The sequence below is a fragment of the Phyllosticta citribraziliensis genome (assembly GCF_038025025.1).
Source record: "Phyllosticta citribraziliensis strain CPC 17464 chromosome Unknown J3D65scaffold_2, whole genome shotgun sequence".
NCBI classification, from domain to species: Eukaryota; Fungi; Ascomycota; class Dothideomycetes; order Botryosphaeriales; family Phyllostictaceae; genus Phyllosticta; species Phyllosticta citribraziliensis.
The window spans coordinates 2,394,387-2,420,485 of record NW_027117339.1 but is presented as its reverse complement, the minus strand read 5'-3'; the positions used below and the strand labels follow the sequence as shown (position 1 = coordinate 2,420,485).

The window sequence follows — 26,099 nt, the reverse complement described above, 5'->3', positions numbered from 1 at the left end:
GTCGACTTCCCCCACATTACCTCGGCGACTCGCCCGTGCGCTGGGAGCTTGGGTCGGCGTCGGCGTCAACCCCAGATTCTGAAGGGCCGAGCGAATGGCGTCGACGGAATTTGAAGACAGCCCCAAAATGCTCCCAAAATGCACCATCTTGGGCTGCTCCTCTAGCGCATGTGAAGCTTGCGTCGTCTGTCAGGGTCGCTCTCGTGACCGTGCATGCCACCGCCCAGCTGACTACATTCTTTGACCTCCAGGCATGTGAAAGACTGACCTTACTGCTTTCAGCCACGACTTTACCGTGGCCGAGCCTCTGATCAACTCAATTCTTCCCACGCATTGCCGGCACTTTTTTTTCTCTCTGCATCCTCTCACCACAACCTTCAAACACACCAGCTCCTCCGTCTCTTGCATCAGCGCTCCCGGAAACCTCGAGCTATTCCGCGGACCGAACTCTCGGGAAAATGAATCCCGAGCTAGACCAAATACCGATGCTGCCTCGTCGACCAAGTTTCCGAAGTGCATACGCCGATTTATCACTGACCACGTACGAGCACCTACTGACGCTGGAACTACTGAGTACTCACCTGAGGCTCGCTTTATGCGTCGTGCCAAACCTGCCAATTCCGGTCAAGTCCGTTCGGGCTGATCGTTTCCGGTTTTGCTGATCTTGGATGTCTATTACACCTCTATTTGCGCCTCTCATGGCACCTTTTGTTTCACCTTGCCCGGTGCTCAGGCACAGCTCTGACCGGGCCCGTCTTTAAGGAGCCTTCGTGGACCCCCTCTGAGCGCCAGCGCCTCACTTTTCGGTAATTAGCAACATCCCTTGCATTTTGTAGTTAGTCCATTGCATCGAAATTGGCTGGATACCAGAACCTTGCTCCACTTTCACCATTCAGGCATTGTAAGTTCTGAACCTCATAACAGCTAGGGCCCTCAAATGATCAGTCAGTGCTTTGAAAATATCCTCGCCAGTCCACGGAAAGTCTTTAATGATTAAGCGCCCAATGACTGTCGATTCATAAGCCCATGCTCTAGACATCTTAGCAAAGAAGAAACCATGGATCAGACCGTTTGAGGATTTGTCCCTGATCCAGCTCCCGTCAAACAATCAACCAACGCCGAATACACCAAACACGCCCGGCGACACCAATCCAGAAACTCACATACACTAGCCATTGGCCCAACGCCGAATGTAACCGTCTACCTCCTCGTTCTCAGTACCCTACCCGTCGCCCCCGCCCCTGGCGCATTCTCCTTGCCTTTCTTAGCCGCCACTGTTGCTCGTGCCGTCGTGCTCTTCGTCGTTGCTGTCCGCGCCGAGGCCTTCTTTGCACCCGTGCCCTCAGCGGTCGGCCTCCTCACAATCGTTGTGCCTGTTGTGGCGTCCGTCGCCACTGAGTCGCTGCTACTAGCGTCACTAACTCTAGCGCGCGTCGTCCGCGTCGAGGATGCCGCTGTCTTGGTGGCAGCCTTTTTGCCACGTCCTGTGCCTGTAGTTCCTGCTTTGCCCCTGCTGCCAGGACGCTCACCGGCTCGCGTGTCGGGACGGATGAGCGACGCCTTGAGAGGAGATGCGCCGGCACCGATGGAGCCAGGAGGCGGCTTGAGGGGCTTCTCGAGGGCAGGCTTGATGGGAGAGCGGGGATATGTGCGCGAGTTGTTCGATTTTGGTGAAAGTACTGTCGTCGGGGCGTCTTGGTTCGACACTACGCGCGCACGGGACTTGGTGGGACCGGTCAAAGGAGTCTTGGACGTGTTGGTGGCAGACGCAGTCTTGGTGCGCTTTTTCGGCAAAGCAAGGTCGGAGTCAGTGTCGCGGTGGACAGCTCTTTCTTTATCGGAAGAAATTTCGTTGCTTGGGCGCTTCTTTCCGCGTGTGACTTCTGGGGTGGAAGATTTGCTAGCGGCTTGGATTTGACGCGTTCCGCTTGGGAGCGTCTGAGTTGACATCGCGCCGTTCGATTGTTCCGAGTACTTTTCGACCAGATCCATGATGTTTGTTCTTCGTAGCGAGCTAGGAATACGATTGATGCGCATTTCGAGTCGTGATCGGAGTCCTTGGGAAAGGAGCGAATACTGTGCCCGCAGTTTCCGTGCTCTTTCCGTTACTGAGGCTGCCGTTAGCATGCGCCAGCTCCTGGAGCAATTAATGGAATACCCTCGAGCTGGAGATTGTCCATGAGCGCCTGCTTTTGTGCGTCTGAAAGCTTCAAGCTCTTCTTCGCGGGGCTCATTCTGTCCGGTGTTTTGGCAGCTGGACTGCCAGCGACAGACGACGTTGGCGGCGGGGGGAAATCTGCGATCAGACTGGATGCCGAGGGTTGCGAAACGGCTTGCTTCTTAGCGCGTTGCGGCGGCATGGTAGCTTCAGAGATGATGGAGAGGTCGGGGATGAGGGCTTGGGAGGGATGATGTTATTCTGATCGTGATGGGACCCGACGCGTAAACAAACGGCGGAGCCGCATCTGGCTTGGCATTAAGCATGGCCTGTGCGTTGTCGGAGTTTCGTAGCGCCGACGACGACCTAAGCTCACTGTGGTACCCAGCGACCTGAGCTCCGATCCAAAGGCCATCCCGTTACCATCAACCAACTTACTACCACGACCGTCATCCGCCATCCCCTTACCCGACAGCTTTGAGTCTCTTCATCGCGCGAACTCTTCGACAGATAATCCCGCCCACTCGACGACTCAACCCGACAACCTCCAAGATGGTCCTCGAGGCGTCTATGATAGTGTACGCGCCGCTCACCCGGTAGCTTCGAGCTTCAGCTTCTAACGGTCATTGCAGGGTGGACAACAGTGAGAGTAGCAGGAATGGCGATTACGTGTATGGCTACAACCGAACACCTCGCACAGCACGAGCTTACCAGTACAGCCCCTCCCGATTCGAAGCGCAAGAGGACGCCGTCAACCTCATATTCTCCGCAAAGATCCAAGCCAACCCAGAGTCATCCGTCGGCTTGATGAGCATGGGCGGCAACGGTCCCGAAGTCTTGACTACTTTGACGACGGACATGGGCAAGATTCTCGACGGATTGCACCGGACCAAGATAAGAGGGTCGCCGCACTTCTCTACTGGCATCAACATTGCCGCGGTAAGTGTTCGACGTCATCTCAAGGCTTGATGGTCATTTACTGATGCATTTTACATGCAGCTCGCGCTCAAGCACCGTCAGAACAAGTCACAACGCCAACGCATCATCGTCTTCACCTGCAGCACACTCCCAGAGGATGAAAAATCACTCGTCAAACTTGCCAAGCGCATGAAGAAGAACAACATCAACATTGACATTGTTGCCTTCGGCGACTTGTCCGACGAGAACGTGAAGAAGCTCGAGGCCTTCAACGAGGCCATCAAGGGAGGCGATGGCTCCTCTCTCACTGTCATTCCTCCGAGTTCCAACCTGCTCAGCGACGCCATCGTGACAAGCCCAATAATAGGCGGGGAGGCCGCACCCGGAGGTGGTGCTGGTGGTTCCGGAGGCGCCGGTGGCGAGGGCGAACAAGAATGGCAGTTTGGCGTCGACCCATCCATGGACCCAGAGCTGGCGCTTGCGTTGAGGATGTCCTACGAAGAAGAAAAGGCTAGGCAGGAGCGTGAGAAGCAGGCTCAAGAGGGCAAAGACGGCAAGACTGAGCTGGAGGGCATCAAGGAGGAGGGTGCCGAGGAGAGCAGGCCACTGTTGGACGAGAGTGGAGAGCCAAGTGGCTCTGGCAGTGGCAGCAAGGAGGGCGACAAGAAGGACAAGGACGATGGCGACAAGATGGATACGGCTTAGGAGGGTGACAAGTAGACGGTTGCATGAATGGCGCAGACTGCTTTGTCCAGAATCAGAGCGCAGTATCCGACCACAAGAATTCGGTGCTCAAGAAAGGATGCCTTTGCTCAAGTTACGGCCTTCTAGAGCCGAAGATGGGCAATGCCATTTGGTATCTCACAAATCCTATCTAGTTCATGGGTCCATGACAATAGTATACGCGGTGTGGTCTGAGAGGGCGTACCTGGAGAGCATGCCACTTGGTCTCCGGTGATGCCTCCAACCAACTTATGCTCTGCTCTTCACGAAACCATCCAAACCCCTGTCGAACTTCTCGCACCGGATCGGCATCTCCACCGTGTAGAAGGGGTTCTTGGTGACAAAATCAGCGTACAGCTCGTAGATCTTCTTCATAATCGTATCGGTGTTGGGTTGACCGGGCTCGGTGAAGAGCAGGAACTTGGTGCCGGTAAGGGTCTGAAAGCACTGTAGTCTGAAGCGGGCTGTTTCTAGAACCTCGAGGCCCGAAGCGCGCGGGCGCATGGAAGGGAGAGAGGGTGTTGGGTTTGTGGAAGACGGCTGCAGGGCTTCGGGGGTCAGCCCGCGAGTGATGGCATGGACGCTGCGACAGGAGCGTTAGCACTGTTGGAAGTAGGTCGGCGATTGGCCGCAGCGGGGAGGGGCGTTGAGGCGCGTGTTGGCATACCCGTGGAATGTTCCCGCGAGAACCAGCAGGTCATTGCTGGCAAGCTTGTTGAGGCCGGAGTGGAATTCGCGGTTGTAGATTAGACCACCGGCCTTGTTGATGATTAGGAGCGAGAAGACGACCCTGGGCTGGTCAGCTGGAGGAGGTCGCAGCGGTCCAGGAGCAGGACGCACATGGCGGAGGAGTCGAGAGAATTAGACAGTCGGCGGGCCCATCACCCGTGTTGGATCTCGCGCCCAGTCCGGAGCAGTCCAGTCGCGCGCGGAGAGAGATTGACTGGGGTCTGGTGGGGATTGGCGATGACGGAGTTGGTGGTGGAAGGCCCCAGGTTTCGGTGAGTCTGTCGTTAGCTCCAGCCACAGCCGACGGCGCTTGATCTGCGCGCTTGGACCGCCCGCACTGCACCGCATTCACGGAACCCGTCACCGTACCTCTTCTCTTCCCCTCCAAAGGTACTTGTACCTTAGCAGCTCATTCCAAGCCCACTTCTTGCCTCTTCTTCGGCCCACCCTTCGCTTCCGCATGACCCAAGTCTGGTAGACTCACTCCTGGACTTGGACTCCCTCGCACCGCACATCCTCCCCTCGTCTCTCTCGTCACCTCGACACGCCCCCGCGCTGGTTCGCCGTGCTGCCCGCAATGTCGAACCAGTCGATCCTCCGCATTTCACGCGTATGCCACTCACCACGACGCGCAGGATCACCTTTGTTGACTCTTCTGCAGGAGCTTTGCGAAATCCAAAAAGGCTCAGACCTCTGTACGTTGGTGGGCCCGCATTCGGTTGGATGCGTGTTGCTGACGGTCTTAACAGCCCTCGCTGTTGCATGTCGAGACAGTGATGTTCGCTCAGTGCGAGCATTGATCATAGGCCCTCCCGACACGCCCTACGAGTTTGGCTTCTTCGAGGTACGCGTCTGCACTTTCCAATCTCAGCTCTACTCGCAATGCTGACCCTGGGCTTGGTAGTTTACCGTGCGCTTCTCTAGAGGTATTTCACCAACGCTACATGGTGATACCCATAATTGAAACTCATGTCACGTAGAGTACCCTACCAAAGCACCGTCTGTGCAATGCATCACGACAAATAGTGGCCGTACTCGATTCAATCCCAACATCTATGCCCAGGGCAAGGTTTGCCTGTGAGTCGACTTCGACCCTTTGGACTCGGCACCAGCTGACAATCCCCCAGATCCATCCTCGGGTAAGACAACTCGATTCCCAATGCCAATCACATTTAACGGTTCATAGCACTTGGCGCGGCGAGCCAGGCGAGGAGTGGTCTTCGGCCCAAGGACTCGAGTCAATCCTCATTTCTATTCAAAGCCTCATGTCCCCGGACCCGTACGAGAACGAGCCAGGCTTCGAGGACGCCAATTCTGATTACGACAAGAAGCTCAAGCTGGCCTACACCACAAAGGTGCGACTGGTTGGGCCGTGGCAATCCAGTTCCTGTGGGCTGACCTGGCTTTCTAGATCCACCATGAGACCATCCGCGTATCCGTCTGCGATCGACTGGAAGAGTACTACAAGATTTCTTCTGGAGACAAAAAGTCGGTCACGCGATACAATGCCGAAGAGGAATTCAATGCCACTGAGGAAGCCTTCGAGCCTTTCCAAGATCTCTGCAAGCGACGTTTCCTGTGGTATTATGATTCATACATCGAGTCCATCAACAAGCGCAAAGACAAATACAAGGAGGGGGCCAAGTTTGAAAAAATGCCGTTTGAAGGACCTGGCAACGAGATGATTGGAACTTTCCAATACGAGAAGCTTTTGCAGAGACTCCAGGTCATCCGAGAGGCAGTGGAGAAGGAGACACAGGGCTGGGTCAAGGAAGGCGCAGATGCGACGAGCCGCGAGCTAAGCATCGCCAACAACCTGCAGCGGCAGTATGAGCAAGTGCTGGAGCACTTTAAGCGACATGACTCCATGCACCTGGACCTCGAGCTCGTCGACAAGAACCCCTTTGTGTGGCAGTTTGTCTTTTTCGGACCGCCCATGTCGAATCTGGACGGGGGAATGTTTCGCATCACGGTGTACATTTCCCCCCGATTCCCTGACGTCCAGCCACGCGTCAAAGTTGAGACACCCCTCTTCCACCAGCGGGTATCCAAGGATGGCGTTTTATGCTATGTCGCCAAGAGGCCGGACGATCTGCGGAGCCACATTGAAGCCGTTATCGAGGCGATTCAGGAAGAGCATCCCGCGTACGATCCACGCACACTGGTCAATCCAGAGGCGTCTAGGCTGTTTTGGGGATCACCAGAGGACAAGAAGCTTTACAACCGGAAGCTAAGGCGGAGCGTGCAAGATAGCGCTGAGTGAGTCTTGATCGGCTGCATCCGTTGATGGGCTGCTGACTTGTGAAGATTCTGCTAGGTATTTCAAGCGCGAGCTGAGGGTGGCGAGTACGAGCATCGCCTTATCTGCCAAAGCTCCAGCCAGTGCACATGAATATCGGAGCCAGGTCGGTGACGGGGACGATGACCTCACGAACAGATTGAAGGTCTGATGGCATTTCCTAATCCGATGACGACGGCCGTGGTAGAAAATTGAGCATGGCGGGTTTCCTATGCATTTGCCCTGGAGTTTGACGGAAGTTTTTGGAGGGACATGGGGCCATGATATCTTCAGCTGCTTCACTGCTGACGATGGGTTGTCGCTCACTCGACGGTGGCTCTTTTCTTCTGCTACAGTCTGAAGGTGATGGCCAGGTGGAAAAGGGGTTTACTGGACGGGGCGCACAGGACATGGTTACTAGGTAGCATGGTGTTAATTGGCGTTTCCAGACTGCTTCGTACCAGGGGAGCGGAGAGGATGACGGAATGGCAATGGACCAGTTTTTGACTGGACGGTATCTGGCTGGTCTATGCACGAAAGCATTGATGTCCTTGTCTCGAGTTTTGTCGACGTCGTGGATCGAGCCATCGGAGCCGATTGTGTTGGGCAAGGTGCGGTGACTAGGGGCGGATCTGGAGGCGGACTTGAAGAGGATCATGTTATGGCCGAGGCCGAGGGTCCGAGATGGCTCTGTGAAGTTTTGCAAAGGAGAATCGGAAGGCGAAGGCGACGGCTGTATCCGCACCCGCCTGGGCTTCTGGGACCAAGCATTGGACCGACGTTGAAATTTGCTATGGGTCACCAAAGCTTAATTGCCCGGGTTGACGCAACTCGGTAGCTTAACGTGCAGCGGGAAAGACTTGTTGGTACTTCCTGTCTTTAAAACTAATCAACCACAGGTAGGTACATACATATGAATGCCACCTTATTGATGCTCATGTCAGAATGTCCCTTTGACCCGTCTCACCGTCTGGTGGCCGTGGATGACCCTGCTGGGAGCACGCCACCTCGTCGACGAATGCTCCCAGACCGACTGACTGACAGCACACGCCAAAGACGTGGGCGCCCTTGCATCTTCGACCAGTCACTCTCAGTGCTCAGTTCAGCATTGGAGCCGCACATCTCGCAAGCCTTGCCGATTCCAGGACCATTTCCAGAAGGTCGACGGTCGCAGGCCCACTCGGCGGCAATCGCTCGACATGGCGCCCGTTTGCAGCCCGTCGCCTTCGGGCGTAGCCGACCGGACTTTTTTTTCTTCTCTCTTACAAACACAGGCAGCCGGCAACCCCCCGCACGCCATCGCCATGTGTGGTAGCCAAAGAGCTCGGTCCAAAGATGATTCGGACGCTTGTCCTGCCCTGCCCTGTCCTGTCCTCGCGTAGCCCCATCCATGCTCCTCTCCTTTCGCCGCGTGTCTGCTGGTGATATATCTTGTGCCTCTGTTCCACCTCGCCCGCCTCGTGTCACAGGGTCCCTTTTTGCGCCGTCAAGATTCACCAATCGCACCTGGATACCGTTTGCGCTTGACCCCTGCCGCTGCAGCAGCTTTGTTCTCTCGTCGCTGTCCTTTTCTCTCACGACATTTTCCACCACATTCTTCTCTCAACAATCGACACTCCTTCACGTCTCGACTCTGCTCTTCTGACCACGTTGCTGAGTGAGGCCTCTGCACAATCATTTCGAGCAGAACCTGCTCGCAATGCCTTCAAATGCTGGCACCGACCATGCGCCAGCAGCGCCGCAAGAAAAGCATGCGTCTACGCCAGAGGCTGCCCAGGTCGATCCAGAGGCCGACACACCAACTCAACGACCAAATGAAGAGCCAGAGGAAAAGGGCAGGTCCCCGGCCAAAATAGCAATCATCATGTTTGCTCTCGGTGTAAGTTTTTGTCAAACAAGTCATTGTGTCCACACGCTTACAATTGTTCAGATGGGAGTTTTCCTTGCAGCCCTTGACATTACAATTATCACCACCGCTCTCCCCACCGTGACCGCGTACTTCGACTCAGCCGCTGGCTACACGTGGATCGGTTCAGCATTCAATCTCGCCGCTGCAGCTGCCACGCCCATATGGGGCAAGCTGAGCGACATTTTCGGCCGCAAGCCCGCGCTGCTGGCTGCCAACATCTTCTTCCTCATCGGTTCGCTCATTGCCGGGCTGTCGATCAACATTGGCATGCTCATCGTCGCCCGCGCCATCCAGGGCGTCGGTGGCGGCGGTCTCATTATTCTCGTCAACATCGTCATTTCCGATCTCTTCTCGATGCGCTCCCGCGGCCAGTACTTTGGCATCATCGGCATGGTTTGGGCGCTGGCGAGTGCCTTGGGACCCATCATCGGCGGCGCGTTTACCACTAACGTTTCGTGGAGGTGGTGGTAAGTAACATCTCACAGTCTCGTCTTTCCGTGTCTAGGTGCCGCCCGTTTTTCCTTTTTTCAGATCCACGACGTCATGAGGCTGCCGAAACATGCGTCTTGGCACCAGACGTCGGGCGGAGGCGTTTTACGACTCATCAGGCGACCACGGAGACAGGCGCGCTCCGCCCTGTCGACATGGATGCCCGTCGTGTTGAACCAAATGGTCGGGGATCGGGGGTCGCCGGCGCGGGGTCCGTGTGGGCTAGCATTATCCCATTACCCCGAAACCACCAACCGCAACCAAGCTTTTGGTTTGGATGCTTTGAGCTAACCTCTTTACAGCTTCTACATCAATCTACCTCTCGACGGACTGGCCTTTGGAATCATTCTGTTTTTCCTCGACATTGAGACGCCCAAGACACCCTTGATCGAAGGCCTCAAGGCCATTGATTGGCTCGGCGCGCTGACAGTCATTGGAGGTACTTTGATGTTGCTGTTAGGACTTGAATTCGGTGGCGCTTCCTTCCCTTGGGACAGCGCGACGACAATATGCCTCTTGGTCTTTGGGGGCTTGACAATTGTCCTTTTTCTCGTCATCGAAGCGAAAATCCCGGCCTACCCCATCATGCCCGTCCGGATCTTCAAACAGCTGACCAACCTTGCCGCGCTGGCCGTCTGCTTCTTCCACGGCTTCGTCTTCATCTCTGCGACTTACTACCTCCCGTTGTACTTCCAGGCCGTGCGTGGAGCTTCGCCCATAATGTCGGGAGTCTACATTCTGGCCTTTGCCGTCTCTCTATCTATTGTGTCCGCCGGCACGGGAATCTTCATCAAGAAGACTGGACTGTACCAGCCGTGTATCTGGTTTGGGCTGACGGTCATGACGCTTGGATACGGCCTCTTCATCATGATTGACGCCAACACGTCGTGGGCCAAAATCATCATCTTCCAGATCGTTGCGGGAATTGGGATAGGCCCTCTGTTTCAAGCGCCCCTGATCGCGCTGCAGGCGCACGTCAATCCGCGCGACATCGCCACGGCCACGGCGACATTTGGCTTCACGCGCAACCTGGCGACGGCGGCGTCGGTCGTCATCGGCACCGTCGTCTTCCAGAACCAGATGAAGGCGCACAAGCCCGAGCTGCGCGCGGCGCTGGGCGACAGCCTGGCCAACGTGCTGGGGGGCGCGTCGGCGGGCGCCAACGCCGAGATCCTGGCCGAGCTGCCCGGCGAGCAGCGCGCCGTCGCCGCGCGCATCTTCGCCGGCTCCATGAGCAAGATGTGGATCATGTACACGGCGTTTGCGGGCGCCGGCCTGCTCGTCTCGCTGCTCGTCCGCAAGAGCCAGCTGTCCAAGCAGCACCAGGAGACCAAGACGGGCTTGGACCACGAGGAGAGGAAGAGGCGCGAGGTGCTCGAGGAGCAGCAGGAGGAGCGCGAGCAGCAGCAGGCTCAACGTCCCGCTGCTGCGGCGAATAGGGAGAGCGATCCTGAGGCCCAGATGCCGAGCAGCGCGAGGGATAGCAGTGTCCTCACGTCGCCTGCCGACGGCGAGATCGAGATCAAGGAGGCCGAGGCTAACAGCCATCATTGAGCGGCGGCTGCTCCAGCAAGAAGAAAAACAAGTTGTGTATGAAAGAGGGAGACTGACAGTACCACAGTAATAAAACGCAGAGGCGGGGTGGCAAACCAGGGGAGAAGAAATCACGAAATCATGGACGATTTGACGCATCTGCATTCTCCATTTCTTCCCCTTTCTTCGTAAATTCTTTATTTCTATTCCTGCTTTTTCGTTTTACTTCTTAATCAGTTTTTTTTTTTTTTTTTTCCCACTTCTTTCGCTACTCCTTTTAATCTTTCTTCGCACGCATATCTCTCGGCAGCGCGCACATTACAATAGACGGACGAACGATTGGGCATGTCACCAATTCAACCACGGGTATTGCATTTTCTTTGGATGGACGGAGGTAGCAAGGACTCATGCATCGTCCACGGAGTCAATCAGCCTGCATTTTCTTTCTTGGCGGCATCGTCCGAGCATGCATGCATGTACGAACCATGAACAGCGGCGGCGAGGGCTTGGAGTGCTGTTGTTTTGGTTGTTACCTGTCGTTGTTGATACTGTACCCTCCTCACCTCTAAAAATGTCGCTTGCGGCATGACGTTTACTTTGTAGATACTTTTACAAGCAAAAGGCGGATTCGTGGTTTAGTGGAAGCTGGGTTAGACCGTTTTATATTGCGGATGAGCTGAGTGATCGGAACGCTTGCTGGGCGTGCTGTGGTACTTATTTGTACATGGTTCTTTTAATACGAAATATTCTCGCGCCAGTGGAAGCAACTGAAGAGAAAAAATTGCCAGTGAATGACTAGTTTCTCTACCCTCGCAAGATGACCGCATTCATGGGGTCTGTTCCAATTCAGACCAGCAGCAGTATTTGATCCCGTCCACCTACAACCCCTGATCCTCCCCCTCGGGCAGCCTATACAACCCCTTCTTCCTCTCCTGCGCCCACTTGTCCACCCACCCCTTCATGCGCTCCCTACTCTTCGCGCTCCCCACATTGACAGTCGGCACGACCTTCTCGACCCTCAACGCCGTGCAAAACACCGTCAACTCCCTGAAGCTGCTATGCTCCGAGTACGGCACGCCGAAGCAGGCGGCGCGCCCCGTGCTGCCGCGCTGCGGCACGAGGTCGCGCATGCCGAAGCCGCTCCTCCACCCGGGCGAGTGCAGCACCGTCGACACCTGCGGCGCCTCGGTGAAGCGCGCCGTCGGCGGCCGGTAGTTCCAGCCCGTGGGCCGGAAGCCGACGGCGCGCGCAAACGTGTCGCCGTACGACGAGAGGTAGCTGTCGAGCGTCTCGGCGCGGATCTCGAACAGCGGCGTCATGTGCACTTGGGCCTCGCGCGGGTTGGTGGTGAGCAGCGAGGTGAGTTCGGCGTCTTCGAGTGCGAGCACGATGCGCCGTTTGGAGGGCGGCGCGAAGATTTTGCATTGCAGCGCTCGCGCGATGCCCAGGCAGATGCGCTCTTTGCCGATGCTGTATGTGCCAATGACGACGAGGAGTTTGCCGCGATCGCGGGAAGAGACAGAAGCATTGTTGCTGTCTGAGGGATCCGAGTCGGCTGCCTTGCGAATGAACTTGGTCATGCCTTCGCCCGCACGGCCGCGCTTCATTTGCTCCCAGCCGTCCGTCTCGTCCGCGCGGAGTTTACTCAGGCTGACGCACATATCGGCGCAGGCCTGGATGACATCCGTCTGACTGGGAAAGGCAAACTTGGGGTTGAGATACGTAGTGTCAAGATAGCAGACGTCGATCTTCTGCTGTCGCGTTTTGCCTGTCACCGCGTCCATGACGTCTGGCCGTAGCAGCGGGTGTTCAATGTGCACCCTGCAAGCACGAAAGTCTCCACAGTGCAGGATGCGCTGCTTGCGTGGGTTCTTGCCGTTCCCGACAACTTTCTCGAAGAGGAAGAGGGAGCTTCCTGGGCAGTGATTGGCGGGTATCATGTTGACCTTGACACCTCCAGTCCCTGGAATCTCTGTCTCGGTGTCCCAGTCCAAAGCCACAACCCACTTGGGGTCCACTCGTAACTGTTGCTTCACCAGATTGGCAGTCACTTTGCTGCAGTAAATAGGGCCGTGTGACCAAGTACCGGTGAGGCCGACGTAGTGATCACTGTGGAAGTGGCTAAGGAAATATGCGTTGCATCCTTCCACGGCTCCATATCGAAAGGCGTCGACACAGATGAAGAACCCCGGGAGGATTTTGTAGAAAGGACAAGTGCGCTGGTAGGCTGGCTTGCCACGAGCAGCGTTTTCAGAAGCGGCAGCATTGGCCCACGCGGCATCCTCAGCATGTCCAGACATCAACTTGGTGAAAGCGGAGCCAGAGTTCTTGCTCCCGCCATCGAGGCTGAATGGATTGGCCTGTCCTGGCTTCGCTGGCTTGGGCGGTCGCTGGAATTTCTTGAATCCATCAACCTTGCTAGTCTCATCCATCTTGTTGTTCACTTGCTGGGGCTTGGGGACTGGAGTTGGGTTTCCATCAAGGCAGTTGTTTACATGTACGGAGGCGTCCTGGTCCGATATTCCCTGGAGGCTGGCATTACAGATTGGGCAGACTGGCGCGTCAGAGACCAAGGTGGTGCTGTCATCCACGTCGCCAATTTCCGTCTTCACTCCGGTCTCCAACTCGTCAAAATCCATGTCGTCCAATTCACCTTCGATCCCTGCTTCTGCCATTTCGAGCCGGCGCTGCTCCTGCATGAATAATCGCTCATCAAGCTCTTCACCCTCTTCGAATTCCTCAAAATCTTCAATGCCTTCGAATTCTGCGAATCCGTCGTCACCGGTAAGACTTGTCGGTTCTTCTTTTAGCGGAGGAGGCTCCCAAGGTTCGGCGGGTTTGGACTCTTCACCCACCTCTTCTTTCGTGGGTGGAGAATGATTCGTTTCGTCTCTTGTCAATTTATTACTGTCATCTTCAGTGTTCTGTGGAGGCACTGTAGAACTTTGCTCCACTGGATCTTCGTCCTCGCTTTCCGAGTCATCCAAAAAGGGCCCAGCCGGTCGTTTTGGAGGAGCCTTCCTGACTTGATCTTCCGTGTCTTTTTGAACCGACCTGTCGGTTGGTGTTTCCGTAGGCTCCGACTTCCTTTCGGTCGACGATCCCGAATCCTGACTGAGCTTTCGCCGTTTGACCGCCAACGCGCTCTCGTTGAAACGCGTTTGTTCTGGACCCTCGTCGGCAAGCGCCTCCAAGTCATCCCATCCTACTTGCTCTCCATCCTCCAAATGTTTGCTCGCAAGCTTTTGTGACCCTTCGATAAAGAGTCCGCTATCATATGTTGGCCCATCGGCCTTTTTGAAGAAGCTGAGGATGCTCGAATTCGGCTGGACTTTTGGCTTTGGGGTGCCGGATTTGGCGGCACCCTTGGTGAAATCCAGCTTGGTCTGCTTTGGCTTCGAAGCACGCGAAGATTTGGAGGGCATGGTCCGCGTTGCCATGGTAGGAGAAGCGTTGGCGGTGAGCGTGGCCTGCTGAAGTGGAGTCTTCGCGACGACTGGAGTTGAGGGTGGCGACGGCGGACGACCGACCGAGGGACTGACTTGCTGACTGGATGAGAGAGTGCGGTTTTCCCGAGGATTTCTGAACATGCTAGACCAACCCCGAGCCGATCAGCTTCAAGTATCGCGAGTGCGGAGGCGGAGTGAGGTGAAGTTGGTGGTGTGGTTGGCTCTGAGACGTCGACTCTACAGGCATCTTGAGCGCACGGGCCAAGACGCGATGCGCGTAATCACGCTTTGCTTTGAGCGCCTGAGTTGTCATCAGCACCCTCAGCCCAAGTTCACCAGGCATCCATTGCCATCATCTTCAACGCTACTGTCGGCCTTGACATCACGATGCTTTGGTCAAGAGTGACGATGCGACGACCACACCCGGAGCGGCAATCCCTCCAGTTTGCCACGACAAGACGCGGCAAGTATTGGCATCAGGTAATGGCACACCAGACGGCCTGAACCAATAGCATGGGCCAAGTACGATGATGCAAGATCAGCACAGAGGCTGTCGATAGCTTCACGCCTAGCTACAGTACAGGTTGGACGGCTGTGTGACTGGTTGACGTTGCTCGACGGTTTGCGCCGTTGGTAACCAGTAATCGTCCATACCGTCACAGGCAAGGCTCCCAAAGAGCTTGCGACAAGTGGACCTGTGCGTTCTGCGGCAGTTTTCAACCAGCCGTTGGAGTGCACGACAAACGAATATCTCCTCAGGGTTTGTCGGGCTCGTCTCACTTCACGTTTCTTCTTCTTCCGCTGTCATTCCCTTGCTCGAAAAATCAGTTTTGCTTCTTGCTTCTAGAAAGAAACATAGTTCAGCCGTCAAATTTTCAAATTTTTCCTGGATACGCAGCATTCCGCCAGGCTGCGGCGACTGAAAAACACATTCGAAAAAGCACATTATACGTAAACCTCCTCTTCAGCCTCTCAAGAGCGTCGGCCAAGGCAAGAGTTTTTCAAACCAATTCTTCGTACGTCAATTCTGCCTTGGGTCCGCACAAGTCCGATATGCCCGGCGGCGTAGCGTAGGCTTTCCAATCTCTACAAAAACCACGGACCAAGTCCTTGGCCACACGGCTCCGCCATGTTTTCTTCGCTCGTCTTGCTGCGTTGAGTGGTCAACCCTGAAGATCGATCATGCGTCTCGACCCACGGCCCTGCATGAAGCTGCGAAGGAGATCCCATCGGTTAGCCCGGCCGTTTCGAGGCGAATGACTAGCCGTGGACAGACGGCGGATTGATTGGCACATGTTTCGATGCGGCGGAGGTAAAGTTTTGCGACGGCGCCTCGGTCTTGCGGCGCGGTCGAATCAAACACCATGACTTGAATCGCCATGCATCGCAGGGCTGAGAAAAAGCATCAGCCATGGCGTAAAACAAGCCTCATCCCACGCTCAGCCATTGCCAGCATTATTCCAGAGGGGCGGGTCGGGTGAGATGGAAAAACTGTTGTGGCAGGCTGGGCGTCTACAGCGCACCAACAGCAGACGCGGGATGTGCTCTAGGCAAGCCTTGGACTCTTGGCTGACGACTCGTGTCCAACGTCGGACATGAAGACAGGCGTGGACGTGAAGATGGATCGTCAGCCATCGGAATGAGAAGAAACGGATTAGTCAAGGGGTTGCGGCGCAGAAACGAGAGTGAAGACATGAGATAGCAATGGGCGGCGCACGTGGGGGATATGGACAAGGAGAGTGGCTGCGGGCGGACAGCAATCATCGGGGGCGCTGAGACGGCTAGATATGGCGGACGACTCCGACAACTAGACACGGCTTACCGAGTGGGATGGACTGGCGTGTCGACGGTCGAGCCCGAGGAGCTGTCAAACGCACGCCATGGGTGCAGGATGAAGTCGTGGGCGGCACACAGCCCAGGACATGCCGGCCCAGAGAGACGGAACCAAGGCGACCATCCGTCGAGGTCAATGAGGATGGATCGCAGGAGTGCAACGCAACAATGGCACATTTGCGGCGGAAAACGGCGGACGTCGGTGGAGCCAGTCGAGAGAGGAGCAGCATGTCCGACATGTGGGTTGGACGCTCGGACAGGCAGCTCCTCCATGGGGATGCGCCGGCCAAGTGCAATGCCGGGGCCTGAAGGATGTTTGGGATGGCCTGGTGGTCGGGATGACCATGGCTGCGGGGATGGCTGCTGCGAAGCAAAGCATGGTGATGGGGCAGGGCTGAAGAAGGCGTCTGGTGCCGCCGTAGCCGTGGGCGCGTGGGCGTGGATGGCATCAGAACTGCGAACTGAGGACGAAGAGGTGGTGTTGACAAGAGTGAAGTGCGGCCAGACCCTTGGCTGGTGGCGTTGCTGGGGGGCTCCACCTTTTGCCGTCGAGTCGCGCCCGCCTGCGCGCGCACGAGGTGGCCCTGCGAGTCGTGATTGGCCGCGGCGTTGCAGGTTTTCGACATCTCTCAGTGCTCGTTCTGGCAAGTGCCAGTCTTTGGTCCATCAGCTCCGCCGAAACCAATTGCTCATGGCTCCACCGCGCCCGTTGGATCCCGGCCAGGACGACAAGCTTCAGCCCTCGCCTTATTTTTTCTGCCCCGTCACTCACCGTCAGCCCTCTTCCAATTCCCCGTCTTGTCCATTGCACGCCGTCGGCCTGACTGCTGACTTCGCCTCTCTGCTACCCACTCGAGTCCTTTTTAAAAATCTCCCTCTCCCTCCCGCCGTCGCTCTTGTCTTTCTTTGCCTCCATCCCTCCTGCATTGGTTTGCATCACATTTCCGGCGCCGCGGTCTTGGTGTTCCGTCCACCGTTTTTCGCTACCAAGCATCACCCCAGTCCGCACTACAACGAGGCTTGACTTCACCGCCCACCGGCCTCTCCTTGGCTACAGTAGTTCGAGCTTGCAATCTCTACTTGGACCACACGTAGCCGTTTGACCCCTCCCAACCAAATACGCCGCCTGCTACGCACGCGACCAATTGCCTATTTCTACCGCCTCCCGTCCCCCATCACTTTTCCCCCCCAGCCGAAGACCTCCCTCCTCAACCCTCCTCCTCCAACACACAGCCATCTCGCGCTGTCCCTCGGGCGCAATGGCTGCCGACAGCTCGCTCCGCGACTATGGCCTGGCCGCCCCCCACGGCCCCAACATGGGCGGCCAACACGTGGCCACCCAGGACATTTACAACATGAACCCCACCGAAAAGGGCGTTTTCGACTTCTTGCTCCGCCCCGACGACAGCTACGACAGCAATGGCATCTACTGGGCCGACATGGGCATCCCCCAGCGCATCAGATTTGTCCTTGGCGTCGACAAGGCCGAGGCCAAGAAGGAGACCAACGAGTTTTGGCAAATATACAAAGACGCCGGTGCGCGCTGGACCGGCTTCTTGGCCCCAATTGGCTGGCTCATCGGAGCGTATACGCTTTGGAGCTATTACTTTAAGAACTGCATCATTCCCGGTATGGGTCTGTTGCTCGAAGGGTAAGAGCGCGCCTGAACATTGCTGAAACTGCGCTAACATCGGGACAGTTACGTCTTGTTCTCCATTGGCAACGTGAAACCGCTCTTCCAGGACGCCTTCAAGGCGTGCTGGAAGACGTTTGCCATTTGCAACGAAACCTGGATCGCGGCCATTGAGTATCTCGAGATTTGCGGCATCATTGTCGGTCAAATCATTGTCGGTGTCATTGGCGACTGGCTCGGCCGCAGATGGGGTCTCATCCAGGACGCCGTCATCATGTTTGTCGGACTCGTCATGCTCACCGCCGCCTGGGGTCTCACCCAGAACGGATGGATCATCTGTTACGTCTGGGCGCTCTTCTTCTACGGCATTGGCGTGGGTGGAGAGTACCCCATGACTGCGACCTCGGGTATGGAGAACGCTGTCGGATCCGGCAAGGTCTCTACTCGCGAGGACAGGCTGCACCGTGGTCGTAAGGTGACCATGGCCTTCCTCATGCAGGGTTGGGGTCAGTTCATCAACGTCGTTATCCTCATGGTTCTCCTGCGCATCACCCACGGCTACAGCGGGCCACCATACGCCGCGAGCGATGCCCAGTGGACCTACCGTGTCTCCTTCTTCATTCCTGCCGTCGGAACGCTCTGGCTCGTCTTCTACCGCGCGTACAAGATGAAGTCTGCTGGCAAGCAACTGGCCGCCCAGAAGAAGAAGCAAAACATTACTGGATACGACACGCAGTCTCTCCGCCTGACTTTCTCCTACTTTGGACCCCGCATTCTGGCGACTGCCGGTTCGTGGTTCGCCAACGACGTCTTCTTCTACGGCAACAAGCTCTTCCAAAGCGAATTCATCAGTGTCATCACCAGCAGCAAGGATGTCATGGTCACTTGGGAGTACAACCTCATCAACGTCGCCGTGTCCCTGGTTGGTTACTACGCTGCATCGCTCCTCATTGACAGCAAGCTCTGTAAGTCACTTGGTGCCATCCAACTCAACAAGCGCTAACAAACGACAGACGGAAGAAAGTGGATGATGATTGTCGGCTTCATGCTCGACTTTATCCTCTTTGTTGTTCCCGCCTTCAACTACGAGTACTACACTAGCAAGGAGCACATTCACGAGTTCCAAACCATGTACTTCTTGTCGTCCTTCTTCAACCAGTTCGGACCGAACTCGGTCACGTTCCTCGTCGCTGCCGAGGTGTTCCCAACCCCGATCCGCGCCACGGCCCACGGTTTCTCTGCTGCCATGGGCAAGCTCGGCGCTCTGCTGGCTGCCGTGCTGTACAACTACATTGACACACAGACCAAGTTCTACGTTGTTCCGTGGTTTGGTCTCGGTGGTGCAATTCTGACGTGGCTCTTCCTGCCGGACACGACCGGCCTCGACCTCAAGGAGCAGGAGCGCCGGTGGACGTACATTCGCGCCGGCCGTGAGCAAGACTACCACGGAATTGCCATCCACCCCAAGCATCTGTCCGTGTGGGAGCGCATTCGCGGCGTCGGCAAGCACTATGACGCCGAGCTTGACTACCAACAAAAGGTGGAGGAGCTGCGCGGCGACTGGGAGCAGTGGCAGCAGCGCAAGGCCATGGAGGAGGCCAAGGGCGACTACCAGTCGGATGACGACGAGTTTTCCGAGGAGATTAGCAGCTACTTTACGCGGACGACGCCCATGGCGACGCCGCAGATCCCGACGCTGGAGAAGACGAAGACGGGGACGCAGCAGCAGACGACCAACGGGTACGGGGGTGACGACGAGAAGCTAGAGATATAATGACGATGACGCCGGCGGAACGTTTTCCTTTTCAACTGTAGATTTATCTTTTCTTTTTATAGGACGGTGGGGCATCGGACTTGGTACGGAAAAAGGGACTCCCTACCGCAGAGGGTAATGAATCGAGAGCATGAACAGACGCAAGACATGGCCAATGGTGTGAGTGTCGGTGAAGAGATGTGGCGCAGAACAATGGGCGAGTTGGCTCTCGAGGCTTCTCACTTCTCACCCCCAGAGTCTCGACCATCAGGGCTCCCGTCAAGGGTCTGGCGGGGGCATGGATGGGGAGCGCGCGAGCCACGCAGCGGACTTGGACGTGCGTGTGGCTGATTTCAGGCTTGGATGCCGCAGGCCTGAGGCTAAAGATAGGGTAGGACTGGCAGGAACTGGCGAAGACAGCGAGTGAGGATGAAGAGATGGAGTTGAATGGGTGATGGTGGCTGCGGAGGAGAGAGACATGGAGAGGCTCTTGGATGGTTCGCTGCTGGTCTCTTCCCAGGCAATCTCGCGTGGCGTCAATCAGCGGGCCGCAACGAGTTTCAACGCAGCAAACGCAGCCAATCGGGCGGGCCGACGCTTGTTTCAGGCTGGGCCGACGCTGCTCTGACCTGGAGGTGGCTCAACATCCCCAGACCTCATTATCCACCCTGCTCAAAAGCCCACTTCTCTCCTGTCTTGCTCCTTTTCTCTTTCTTTTCCTCTCACTACATAACACGGGCTGCTGGCACACGTTTCTCTCTTTTGTTGCCTTTGCTCTCTTTACAATCCCCCTGGTGCTGGCCTCACGATCTTTACAATATAACCATCTGCATTCTCCGCCGTCCATCCTCACCAACTTTGTACATACCCCCATTGTTGTGCACAAAAGTCTTTCATTCCACCCGGACAAAGGAGCTCCTCAGAACGAAAGAAAAAAACACATCTTTTTCCACCCGTCAACTTTTCAATCCACCAACACCGCCGACACCAGACGACGAAAATGCGCCCCAACGCCATCCTCGTCTCCACCGCGGCCGCCCTCATGGCCGCCACCCCGGTCGCCGCCCTCGACTTCAACAAGGTCGCACACCACGGCGGCGTAGCGGCGCGCGCCGCGTCATCGTACCAAGACAACCCGGACAGCTTCGACGCCGACACCATGCCGCAGGGCTACACGTACAGCGGATCCAGCTTCGCGACGCCCACCGAGACGCCCAACTACAAAACGATTGTGCCCTCGGCCACGGCCACCACGGGAGCCGCCACCGGCACGGCTGCAGTCAACACGCCCGACAGCAATGGAAACAAGGGCAGCACCGCCACGACGCCTAGCAATGACAATTCCAACGGCGCGGCGACGCACACGCCCGGCTCCGCTACGCACACGCCCGACGTCAACAGCCAGAGCAACGGCGGCAATGGCACCGAGACGGCGTCGGACAAGACCAAGAGCAGCACCGACGACAGCAGCAGCAGCGGCAGCAGCGGCATGGCGACCAAGACCAAGTCCAGCGACAGCAGCAGCAAGACTTCTGACTCGTCGTCCTCCTCTTCCACCTCCGACTCGGGCTCTTCCTCCTCCTCTTCGTCTGGCTCCTCGGCCACGCCCTCGGCTTCGAGCACCGGCGCCGCCGTCCACGCGGCTGGCGTGCAGATGGGCGTCCTGAGCGGTGCCGTGGTTGGTGCGCTTGGCTGGCTGCTGGCTGTCTTTTAAGCTGCCTCCCTCCGCGTCATCTGAGCTGAGCCCACAAACCAACTAACCCCCCCATTATACCAACTTCTTTTCTATGCGCCTCGCTGGCTGGCTGGCTGGCTGGCTGGCTAGCCCGATCGGAATCATTGCGGCGGGAGTAGACACGGCCGAGGGTTGAACGGCAGACGACACACTCAACCACAATCAATCAGCAACAAAAACCGACGATGCAATCAAGCGACGGCGATGTGGTTAATTCGGCGGAAGCGGGCGCGATATCACATCCAATGGTCGCTGCTCTGCTCTAATGGACACACATGGACGCGAGTCCACTGTACATAGACACTCCCCCCAACAACCCTATCATCCGATGTCTACCTCCCTCCAACCTCGCTCCGACTTTTCATAGGGCTCTTTTTGCGTGCATTGTGCAACACTGCTTTTTTTGTTTTGTTTTCGTAGTCATTGTCATCGTCATTGTTGTCCGTGGCTGGCTGGCTGGCGGCTTTTCTGCTGTGTACCAAAACATAGCCTTTGTCGTGCGTTACTCCCTTGTTTTGCATTCTTCTTCCGGTTCGACTTGAGCGAGCATTCAATCAAGCAAGCAAGCAGACATGATAGCATGTTGGCGTTCTTGTAGCGTTATGAATGGCCATCTGTTTGCATCTGTCCTGTACTGCCCATCACAGCAAGCGTGCACGTTCACGAGCACCCACTAGAGGAAGTAGAATGTCAGAAAATCTTTCCTCTCTCCAAGCACAGCGGCTGGTGATGAACGACTAACATCTGCCACAGCCCTCCATCCGCTGTCTTCTTCTTCCCTTGTCCCTCACCCGTCCGCAACCCTTCCCCCTCCATTCCTCCCTGGCGGCCGATCACAATCAGTTTTCCGCATTCCTGCCCCCGTATTCCCGCGTCCTCTCTACCCACACCCTCCCGATTTTCCGCCGTGTGTGTGCCTTACGTGCGCATTCCTCTCGTAATCCAATCCAATCGACGCATCACAATCTGACCAGACAGCCCTATCTCGCTTCGCCTGGTTCGCTTCGCCTCGCTCCGCTCCGTCCCGTGCCGTCGCCGTCTGTGCTGGCTGGCTGGCTGGCTGGCTGGAAAGACCAACGCTGTCTTGTCTGACTGGGCTCCCTCTGCAAAAGGCAACATGTGCCACTTGTGGAGGGAGCACTCTTATGCCACCACGACAAGGGAGCTGATATCAACTTCGACAGTGCCCGTTTTGAGAATGGGTAGGCACGTAGATCAGCAGCACCATCAGCGCATACTTTCTCTTTCTCTCTGTTGCAGCATCCATCCATTCATCTCTTCATGCATGCATTCTCGCGCCTGGCGTCTTGCGTCTTGCGTCCATATCAATGTCTCCCTCCCTCCCTCCCTCCCTCCATCCATCCATGACCTCGTCATTGTTCATTCCCCACCTCACACACCACAAAGTCTTGCTCCCCTCCTGTCCCATTCATCCTGTTCATCCTATACCACCGCACCCCCCAAATCAAAATCCCGTCAACATCATACAAAGCCCAGTCATAGCTATTCCCCAAGAGCAACCGCAAACGCGAAAACGCCGCCAAAAGCCTCTCCCATCGCCGCCAAAGACACCAAAAGAGGTTGTGATGAAGAATGAAAAAGTTAAAAAAAGACGATCAAAGTGAAGAGTAAGACAAGTGAAGAAGAAGAAGAAGAAGATAGCAATTGAGAGCAGGAAAAGAACATGGGGACAAGAGCGGGAAAGAGAAGTATAGATGGGAGTTGGGGAAAGATGGGTCTACTGGACTGAGCAGCGCTATGCGGCCCTCCTCCTGGCACAAGTGTCCGGGATAGGTGCGTCGTTGACGAGAGAACCAGCGGAGCGGTGCGCAATGGCGGGTGACAGAGTTGCGAAAAGGGGTATCGATGATTCATTCTTTCTCGTCTCCACTCTGCTCAGCCTGCTGGCGCGTTTCTCCCTAGACTTCGTCAATCTCATGGCAGGTCTTTACGAAGATCTGGCACGAGGGCGCTCCCCTCTACTACTTCGCCTCGCCATTCTTCTCAGCAAGCAGCCACTCGGCGGGATCCCGCACACCATCACCACCACGCCACCACCGCCCCAACGACTCCTTGGTGCGCTCCCACCACGTGCGATTCAAGCGGCGGCTCAGCTCGCGGTAGTGGTACATCTCGCCCCAGCAGTCGCGGCCCCACTCGCAGCCCGCCATGTTGACGAGGAAATCGCGGTCGTGCTCCGAGTAGTGGACGAGAGGGTCGATGCCCTCCTCGAGCTCTTCTTCGCCCTCCTTGCCGCCCTCCTTGGGTTTGGGTTGCGGCGGCGCGGCGCAGGCGCCTGGTGGGAAGGCGTTGACGCGGCGTTGCTGGATGAAGGCGACGTTGGAACGCACCCACGGCTGGTTTGCGTACAGGTATTCGAGCGCGTCTTGCTCTTTGTGCTCCCATTGCATGTGCTTTTGCTCGTAGCCGACGGGATCCCACCAAATGTCGAGCAGACGGTCTGTCCACGTGGAGCGCCGTACGAAAAAGGAACCAAGATTGAAGCCTGAGCAGTCTTGTGGGACTATCAGGTTTATTGAAGAAGTCTTGTTGTCGCCAGTCGCAGAACGTGACAGGGGATCGAGGTAGGGTTCGGTAAGTGGATGTAAAATGTTGAGCGGATTGTAGACGTTGATGTCGCGGTAAGTTTGAGCTTCAAGGGCGGCCGCCGAAAAGACGTGCTTTTGTAGAGAGTAGGAGGGTTCCATGATGAAGGTGTTGAGGTCTAGCCACCAGAACCTGCACAAGATTAGCACACACCTTGCACCCAAATCATACGTGAACCCACCATTCAGCGTCCGGATACTTGTGCATCGCGTTTCGAATCGTATCAACTTTCTCCCAGCTCTCGCGCCACTCATGCGCGTACCGCTTCTTCGTGCTCATGTCGACAATCTCCAACTCGTAGCCCCATTTCCGGGCGTACTTCTTCTTGTTCTTCACACTGTCCCGCTCAATCGCCCACTCGCGCGGGCCCTTCCACTCCATGACTCCTCCGCCGACGTTGGCTGCCACTAGCACCACAAATTTCTTGCCACCACCAAACCACAAACTTCGGTTATACATGCGCTCGATTGCTGTCGCACTGTTAGCAGCCGTCGGGCCCGAATGGCCAAGATCCTTACGGGGTATATGTAATAAAAAGTAGACAATCAACACCAAGACAATGAGCAAGAATCTCAGCTTGAGCATGCGCAGCCGTCGCCAGATCCAGGTTGGCAAGTCGCCATATCCGCCGGTCCTGTTCTGTGGCGCCCACGGCTGCGCTGCCTTTTCCTTCTCAGCCTTGTGTAGCCCGCCGTTCGCAAACAGCGGTAGTCCGTCTGATATCCGTCGCAAATGTCGTTGGAAAAAGTTGCTGCTCCGCGGAGAGAAGGCGCGCACTTCGGCGCTCCTGGCCTTGGCCGAGCTCCAAGTGACGTTATGCGCGCCGTTGGAGGTCGCATAAGTGCTGACGCGCGGGCTCACGCTCCGCGCGCCACTGCCGCTGCCGCTGCCGCTTCCGCTCCCGTATGGACTCATGGGTGTTGTCAGGCCTGGACTTGACCAGCCGCCGCCGGGTTGTGGAGATGGCGAACGCGACAGCGACATGGTAGCCGTAGTGGGTGTAGGTAGAAGACCGCCGCCGCTGCCAGGCCCAGACACGACAGGAGAGACTGGCGTGCCGGGGATGGCAGGAAGCGGCTGGCTGAAGCCTCTGCGCTCGGGCAGGCTCGAAGAGGCGCCCTGTTGCGAATCTCGGTTGCGGTGGTATAGATGGGCTGGTGGTGCGGCGTCGGGTGTGTCCTCAGGTATCACGACGCTCAGTGGAGATGCACTCCTCGCGACCGACGAACGGCGGCGCCTGTGGGCGGAGGCGGACGAAGAATTGGTTGGGGGCGCCAGGTTGAGCGTGTGTTGTGCCGGCGCACCGTCCGGGCAATATATTGGGTCGGAGTCGGTGTGGGAGTAGGGTTAAGTTGGCGGCGTTGGGATGATTTAGCTGCCGCAGAGAAGGTTTCTGACTCGAAGAGATGGCGTTCTCGGTTGGCTGGGGACGGCGTTGGGGGAAGTGGCAGGCGGATGGTAGCGGCCGTTGTCGAGGACGAATTGAGCGAAGCGTCAGCGGTAGAGTCGCCGCCGCGGGAGCGGTCGAGATTTTGAGGTGGTAGTTTGGGGCAGCACGATGCCAGGGTCCGGGCTCGAGGGCAGGGATGAAGGTCGGCAGCGTGCCTGGCTACTGCGAGGGCGGGCGAGGTGCCAGGAAAAGATCAGAGAAGGCAAGCAGATGGAGTCGTGATGGACGAGGGCCGACAAGCAGCGATGGCGGTCGTGATGGAGGAGTGCGCTTGGCGGGAAATTAAATTGAGAGCACTTGGCGGCAATGCCCTAGGGATTTGGAGGTTCCCTGCGGCGGCGGGCAACAAGGCCGGGCGAGGGCGAGGGCGACGATACAACCTGACGCCTTGGCCGCCGCGTTTCATGGCCCAGAGGTCACCCAGCCGTCACTTCACTCCTTGCGTCGGCCGCGGGGGTCAGGGTCGACGTGTCTTGATCATCGACGGACATGGGCCGAAGAGAGGGCGAAATGATGGCGTGGGGAAGTCGAGGGCGGGGAGGGGCCAAGTGGTTAAATGGAAAAAGCAGTCAGTTTAAACTTTGCACCCATTCACCATCCGCCGAGTCAGCGTCTCCAACGGCTTTCAGTCTGGTGTTTTGGATCGTGGAAAAGCCATCACGCGGGGTAAGGTAATCAAGGCGAAACGCACGAACCGGCGGGCCTAGGAGACGTCATTGGAGACGACCGCACGCATTGCTTCCTCTTTGTAGCCGTTGCCAGGCGAGAGGACTGGAGTTGAGGACGTGTGCTAATGATAGCACCATGTCTGAGGCTCGCCTTGGTCTTCGTTTTGCTAGGCTGGGCGGCATGGCGAACATGATCTCCGGCAGGCATTCTCGACTCTGCGGCGCTTCGACAGC

General features: G+C 56.8%; 10 protein-coding genes across 10 annotated transcripts; 5 read left to right on the top strand and 5 right to left on the bottom strand.

Annotated features, from left to right (window-relative positions):
• Positions 1-835: 835 nt before the first annotated feature.
• On the bottom strand, positions 836-2,427 carry J3D65DRAFT_614978 (Borealin N terminal-domain-containing protein). The gene is made up of 2 exons (XM_066799276.1): positions 2,159-2,427; positions 836-2,108 (listed from the first exon to the last, which is right to left on the bottom strand). Exons 1-2 carry the CDS (start codon positions 2,358-2,360, stop codon positions 1,201-1,203), a joined length of 1,110 nt encoding a protein of 369 aa, XP_066659088.1. The 5' UTR covers positions 2,361-2,427; the 3' UTR covers positions 836-1,200.
• Positions 2,428-2,573: 146 nt separating this feature from the next.
• On the top strand, positions 2,574-4,010 carry J3D65DRAFT_614976 (uncharacterized protein). Its single transcript, XM_066799275.1, has 4 exons — positions 2,574-2,736; positions 2,791-2,829; positions 2,878-3,097; positions 3,158-4,010. Exons 1-4 carry the CDS (start codon positions 2,711-2,713, stop codon positions 3,779-3,781), a joined length of 909 nt encoding a protein of 302 aa, XP_066659087.1. The 5' UTR covers positions 2,574-2,710; the 3' UTR covers positions 3,782-4,010.
• Positions 3,864-4,859, bottom strand: J3D65DRAFT_614972 (transporter particle subunit trs23). Its single transcript, XM_066799274.1, has 3 exons — positions 4,640-4,859; positions 4,467-4,589; positions 3,864-4,382 (listed from the first exon to the last, which is right to left on the bottom strand). Coding segments are annotated over exons 1-3 (459 nt in total). The 5' UTR covers positions 4,642-4,859; the 3' UTR covers positions 3,864-4,048.
• A 246-nt stretch (positions 4,860-5,105) lies between these two features.
• J3D65DRAFT_547465 (ubiquitin-conjugating enzyme/RWD-like protein) lies at positions 5,106-6,791 on the top strand (the record flags this gene model as incomplete). The annotated part of the gene is made up of 8 exons (XM_066796863.1): positions 5,106-5,138; positions 5,190-5,223; positions 5,278-5,372; positions 5,433-5,454; positions 5,509-5,605; positions 5,656-5,667; positions 5,715-5,883; positions 5,940-6,791. The coding sequence occupies 8 exons, from the start codon at positions 5,106-5,108 to the stop codon at positions 6,789-6,791; spliced, it is 1,314 nt and encodes a 437-aa protein (XP_066659085.1).
• Positions 6,792-8,352: 1,561 nt separating this feature from the next.
• On the top strand, positions 8,353-10,951 carry J3D65DRAFT_228603 (putative major facilitator superfamily transporter). Its single transcript, XM_066794658.1, has 3 exons — positions 8,353-8,685; positions 8,737-9,182; positions 9,507-10,951. The coding sequence occupies exons 1-3, from the start codon at positions 8,506-8,508 to the stop codon at positions 10,756-10,758; spliced, it is 1,878 nt and encodes a 625-aa protein (XP_066659084.1). The 5' UTR covers positions 8,353-8,505; the 3' UTR covers positions 10,759-10,951.
• Positions 10,952-11,375: 424 nt separating this feature from the next.
• J3D65DRAFT_614961 (DNA repair metallo-beta-lactamase-domain-containing protein) lies at positions 11,376-14,582 on the bottom strand. Its single transcript, XM_066799273.1, has one exon. It carries the CDS (start codon positions 14,325-14,327, stop codon positions 11,616-11,618), a length of 2,712 nt encoding a protein of 903 aa, XP_066659083.1. The 5' UTR covers positions 14,328-14,582; the 3' UTR covers positions 11,376-11,615.
• A 287-nt stretch (positions 14,583-14,869) lies between these two features.
• J3D65DRAFT_614960 (uncharacterized protein) lies at positions 14,870-16,521 on the bottom strand. Its single transcript, XM_066799272.1, has 2 exons — positions 16,009-16,521; positions 14,870-15,578 (listed from the first exon to the last, which is right to left on the bottom strand). Exons 1-2 carry the CDS (start codon positions 16,466-16,468, stop codon positions 15,367-15,369), a joined length of 672 nt encoding a protein of 223 aa, XP_066659082.1. The 5' UTR covers positions 16,469-16,521; the 3' UTR covers positions 14,870-15,366.
• Positions 16,522-17,161: 640 nt separating this feature from the next.
• J3D65DRAFT_228607 (major facilitator superfamily domain-containing protein) lies at positions 17,162-19,639 on the top strand. The gene is made up of 3 exons (XM_066794659.1): positions 17,162-17,670; positions 17,719-18,617; positions 18,666-19,639. Exons 1-3 carry the CDS (start codon positions 17,279-17,281, stop codon positions 19,424-19,426), a joined length of 2,052 nt encoding a protein of 683 aa, XP_066659081.1. The 5' UTR covers positions 17,162-17,278; the 3' UTR covers positions 19,427-19,639.
• J3D65DRAFT_691107 (uncharacterized protein) lies at positions 19,640-21,119 on the top strand. Its single transcript, XM_066803915.1, has one exon. It carries the CDS (start codon positions 19,853-19,855, stop codon positions 20,735-20,737), a length of 885 nt encoding a protein of 294 aa, XP_066659080.1. The 5' UTR covers positions 19,640-19,852; the 3' UTR covers positions 20,738-21,119.
• Positions 21,120-22,943: 1,824 nt separating this feature from the next.
• On the bottom strand, positions 22,944-25,074 carry J3D65DRAFT_228560 (glycosyltransferase family 34 protein). Its single transcript, XM_066794657.1, has 2 exons — positions 23,929-25,074; positions 22,944-23,879 (listed from the first exon to the last, which is right to left on the bottom strand). The coding sequence occupies exons 1-2, from the start codon at positions 24,729-24,731 to the stop codon at positions 23,123-23,125; spliced, it is 1,560 nt and encodes a 519-aa protein (XP_066659079.1). The 5' UTR covers positions 24,732-25,074; the 3' UTR covers positions 22,944-23,122.
• Positions 25,075-26,099: the final 1,025 nt, after the last annotated feature.

Excerpts from the sequence above, each read along its gene's own strand:
- J3D65DRAFT_614978 (XM_066799276.1), bottom strand. The coding sequence starts at position 2,360 with ATGCCGCCGCAACGCGCTAAGAAGCAAGCCGTTTCGCAACCCTCGGCA. Across the intron at positions 2,109-2,158 it reads GGACAATCTCCAGCTCGAGG|TAACGGAAAGAGCACGGAAA; the intron begins GTATTCCATTAA and ends CGGCAGCCTCAG.
- J3D65DRAFT_691107 (XM_066803915.1), top strand. The coding sequence starts at position 19,853 with ATGGGTGATGGTGGCTGCGGAGGAGAGAGACATGGAGAGGCTCTTGGA.
- J3D65DRAFT_228603 (XM_066794658.1), top strand. The coding sequence starts at position 8,506 with ATGCCTTCAAATGCTGGCACCGACCATGCGCCAGCAGCGCCGCAAGAA. Across the intron at positions 8,686-8,736 it reads TCATCATGTTTGCTCTCGGT|ATGGGAGTTTTCCTTGCAGC; the intron begins GTAAGTTTTTGT and ends ACAATTGTTCAG. Across the intron at positions 9,183-9,506 it reads AACGTTTCGTGGAGGTGGTG|CTTCTACATCAATCTACCTC; the intron begins GTAAGTAACATC and ends ACCTCTTTACAG.
- J3D65DRAFT_614976 (XM_066799275.1), top strand. The coding sequence starts at position 2,711 with ATGGTCCTCGAGGCGTCTATGATAGT. Across the intron at positions 2,737-2,790 it reads CTCGAGGCGTCTATGATAGT|GGTGGACAACAGTGAGAGTA; the intron begins GTACGCGCCGCT and ends CGGTCATTGCAG. Across the intron at positions 2,830-2,877 it reads AGCAGGAATGGCGATTACGT|CCCCTCCCGATTCGAAGCGC; the intron begins GTATGGCTACAA and ends TTACCAGTACAG.
- J3D65DRAFT_614961 (XM_066799273.1), bottom strand. The coding sequence starts at position 14,327 with ATGTTCAGAAATCCTCGGGAAAACCGCACTCTCTCATCCAGTCAGCAA.
- J3D65DRAFT_614960 (XM_066799272.1), bottom strand. The coding sequence starts at position 16,468 with ATGCCATCCACGCCCACGCGCCCACGGCTACGGCGGCACCAGACGCCT. Across the intron at positions 15,579-16,008 it reads ACGCCAGTCCATCCCACTCG|CCCTGCGATGCATGGCGATT; the intron begins GTAAGCCGTGTC and ends GCTTTTTCTCAG.
- J3D65DRAFT_228560 (XM_066794657.1), bottom strand. The coding sequence starts at position 24,731 with ATGTCGCTGTCGCGTTCGCCATCTCCACAACCCGGCGGCGGCTGGTCA. Across the intron at positions 23,880-23,928 it reads AAGTATCCGGACGCTGAATG|GTTCTGGTGGCTAGACCTCA; the intron begins GTGGGTTCACGT and ends AATCTTGTGCAG.
- J3D65DRAFT_228607 (XM_066794659.1), top strand. The coding sequence starts at position 17,279 with ATGGCTGCCGACAGCTCGCTCCGCGACTATGGCCTGGCCGCCCCCCAC. Across the intron at positions 17,671-17,718 it reads ATGGGTCTGTTGCTCGAAGG|TTACGTCTTGTTCTCCATTG; the intron begins GTAAGAGCGCGC and ends ACATCGGGACAG. Across the intron at positions 18,618-18,665 it reads CCTCATTGACAGCAAGCTCT|ACGGAAGAAAGTGGATGATG; the intron begins GTAAGTCACTTG and ends AACAAACGACAG.
- J3D65DRAFT_614972 (XM_066799274.1), bottom strand. Across the intron at positions 4,383-4,466 it reads CTCGCGGGAACATTCCACGG|CGTCCATGCCATCACTCGCG; the intron begins GTATGCCAACAC and ends CTCCTGTCGCAG.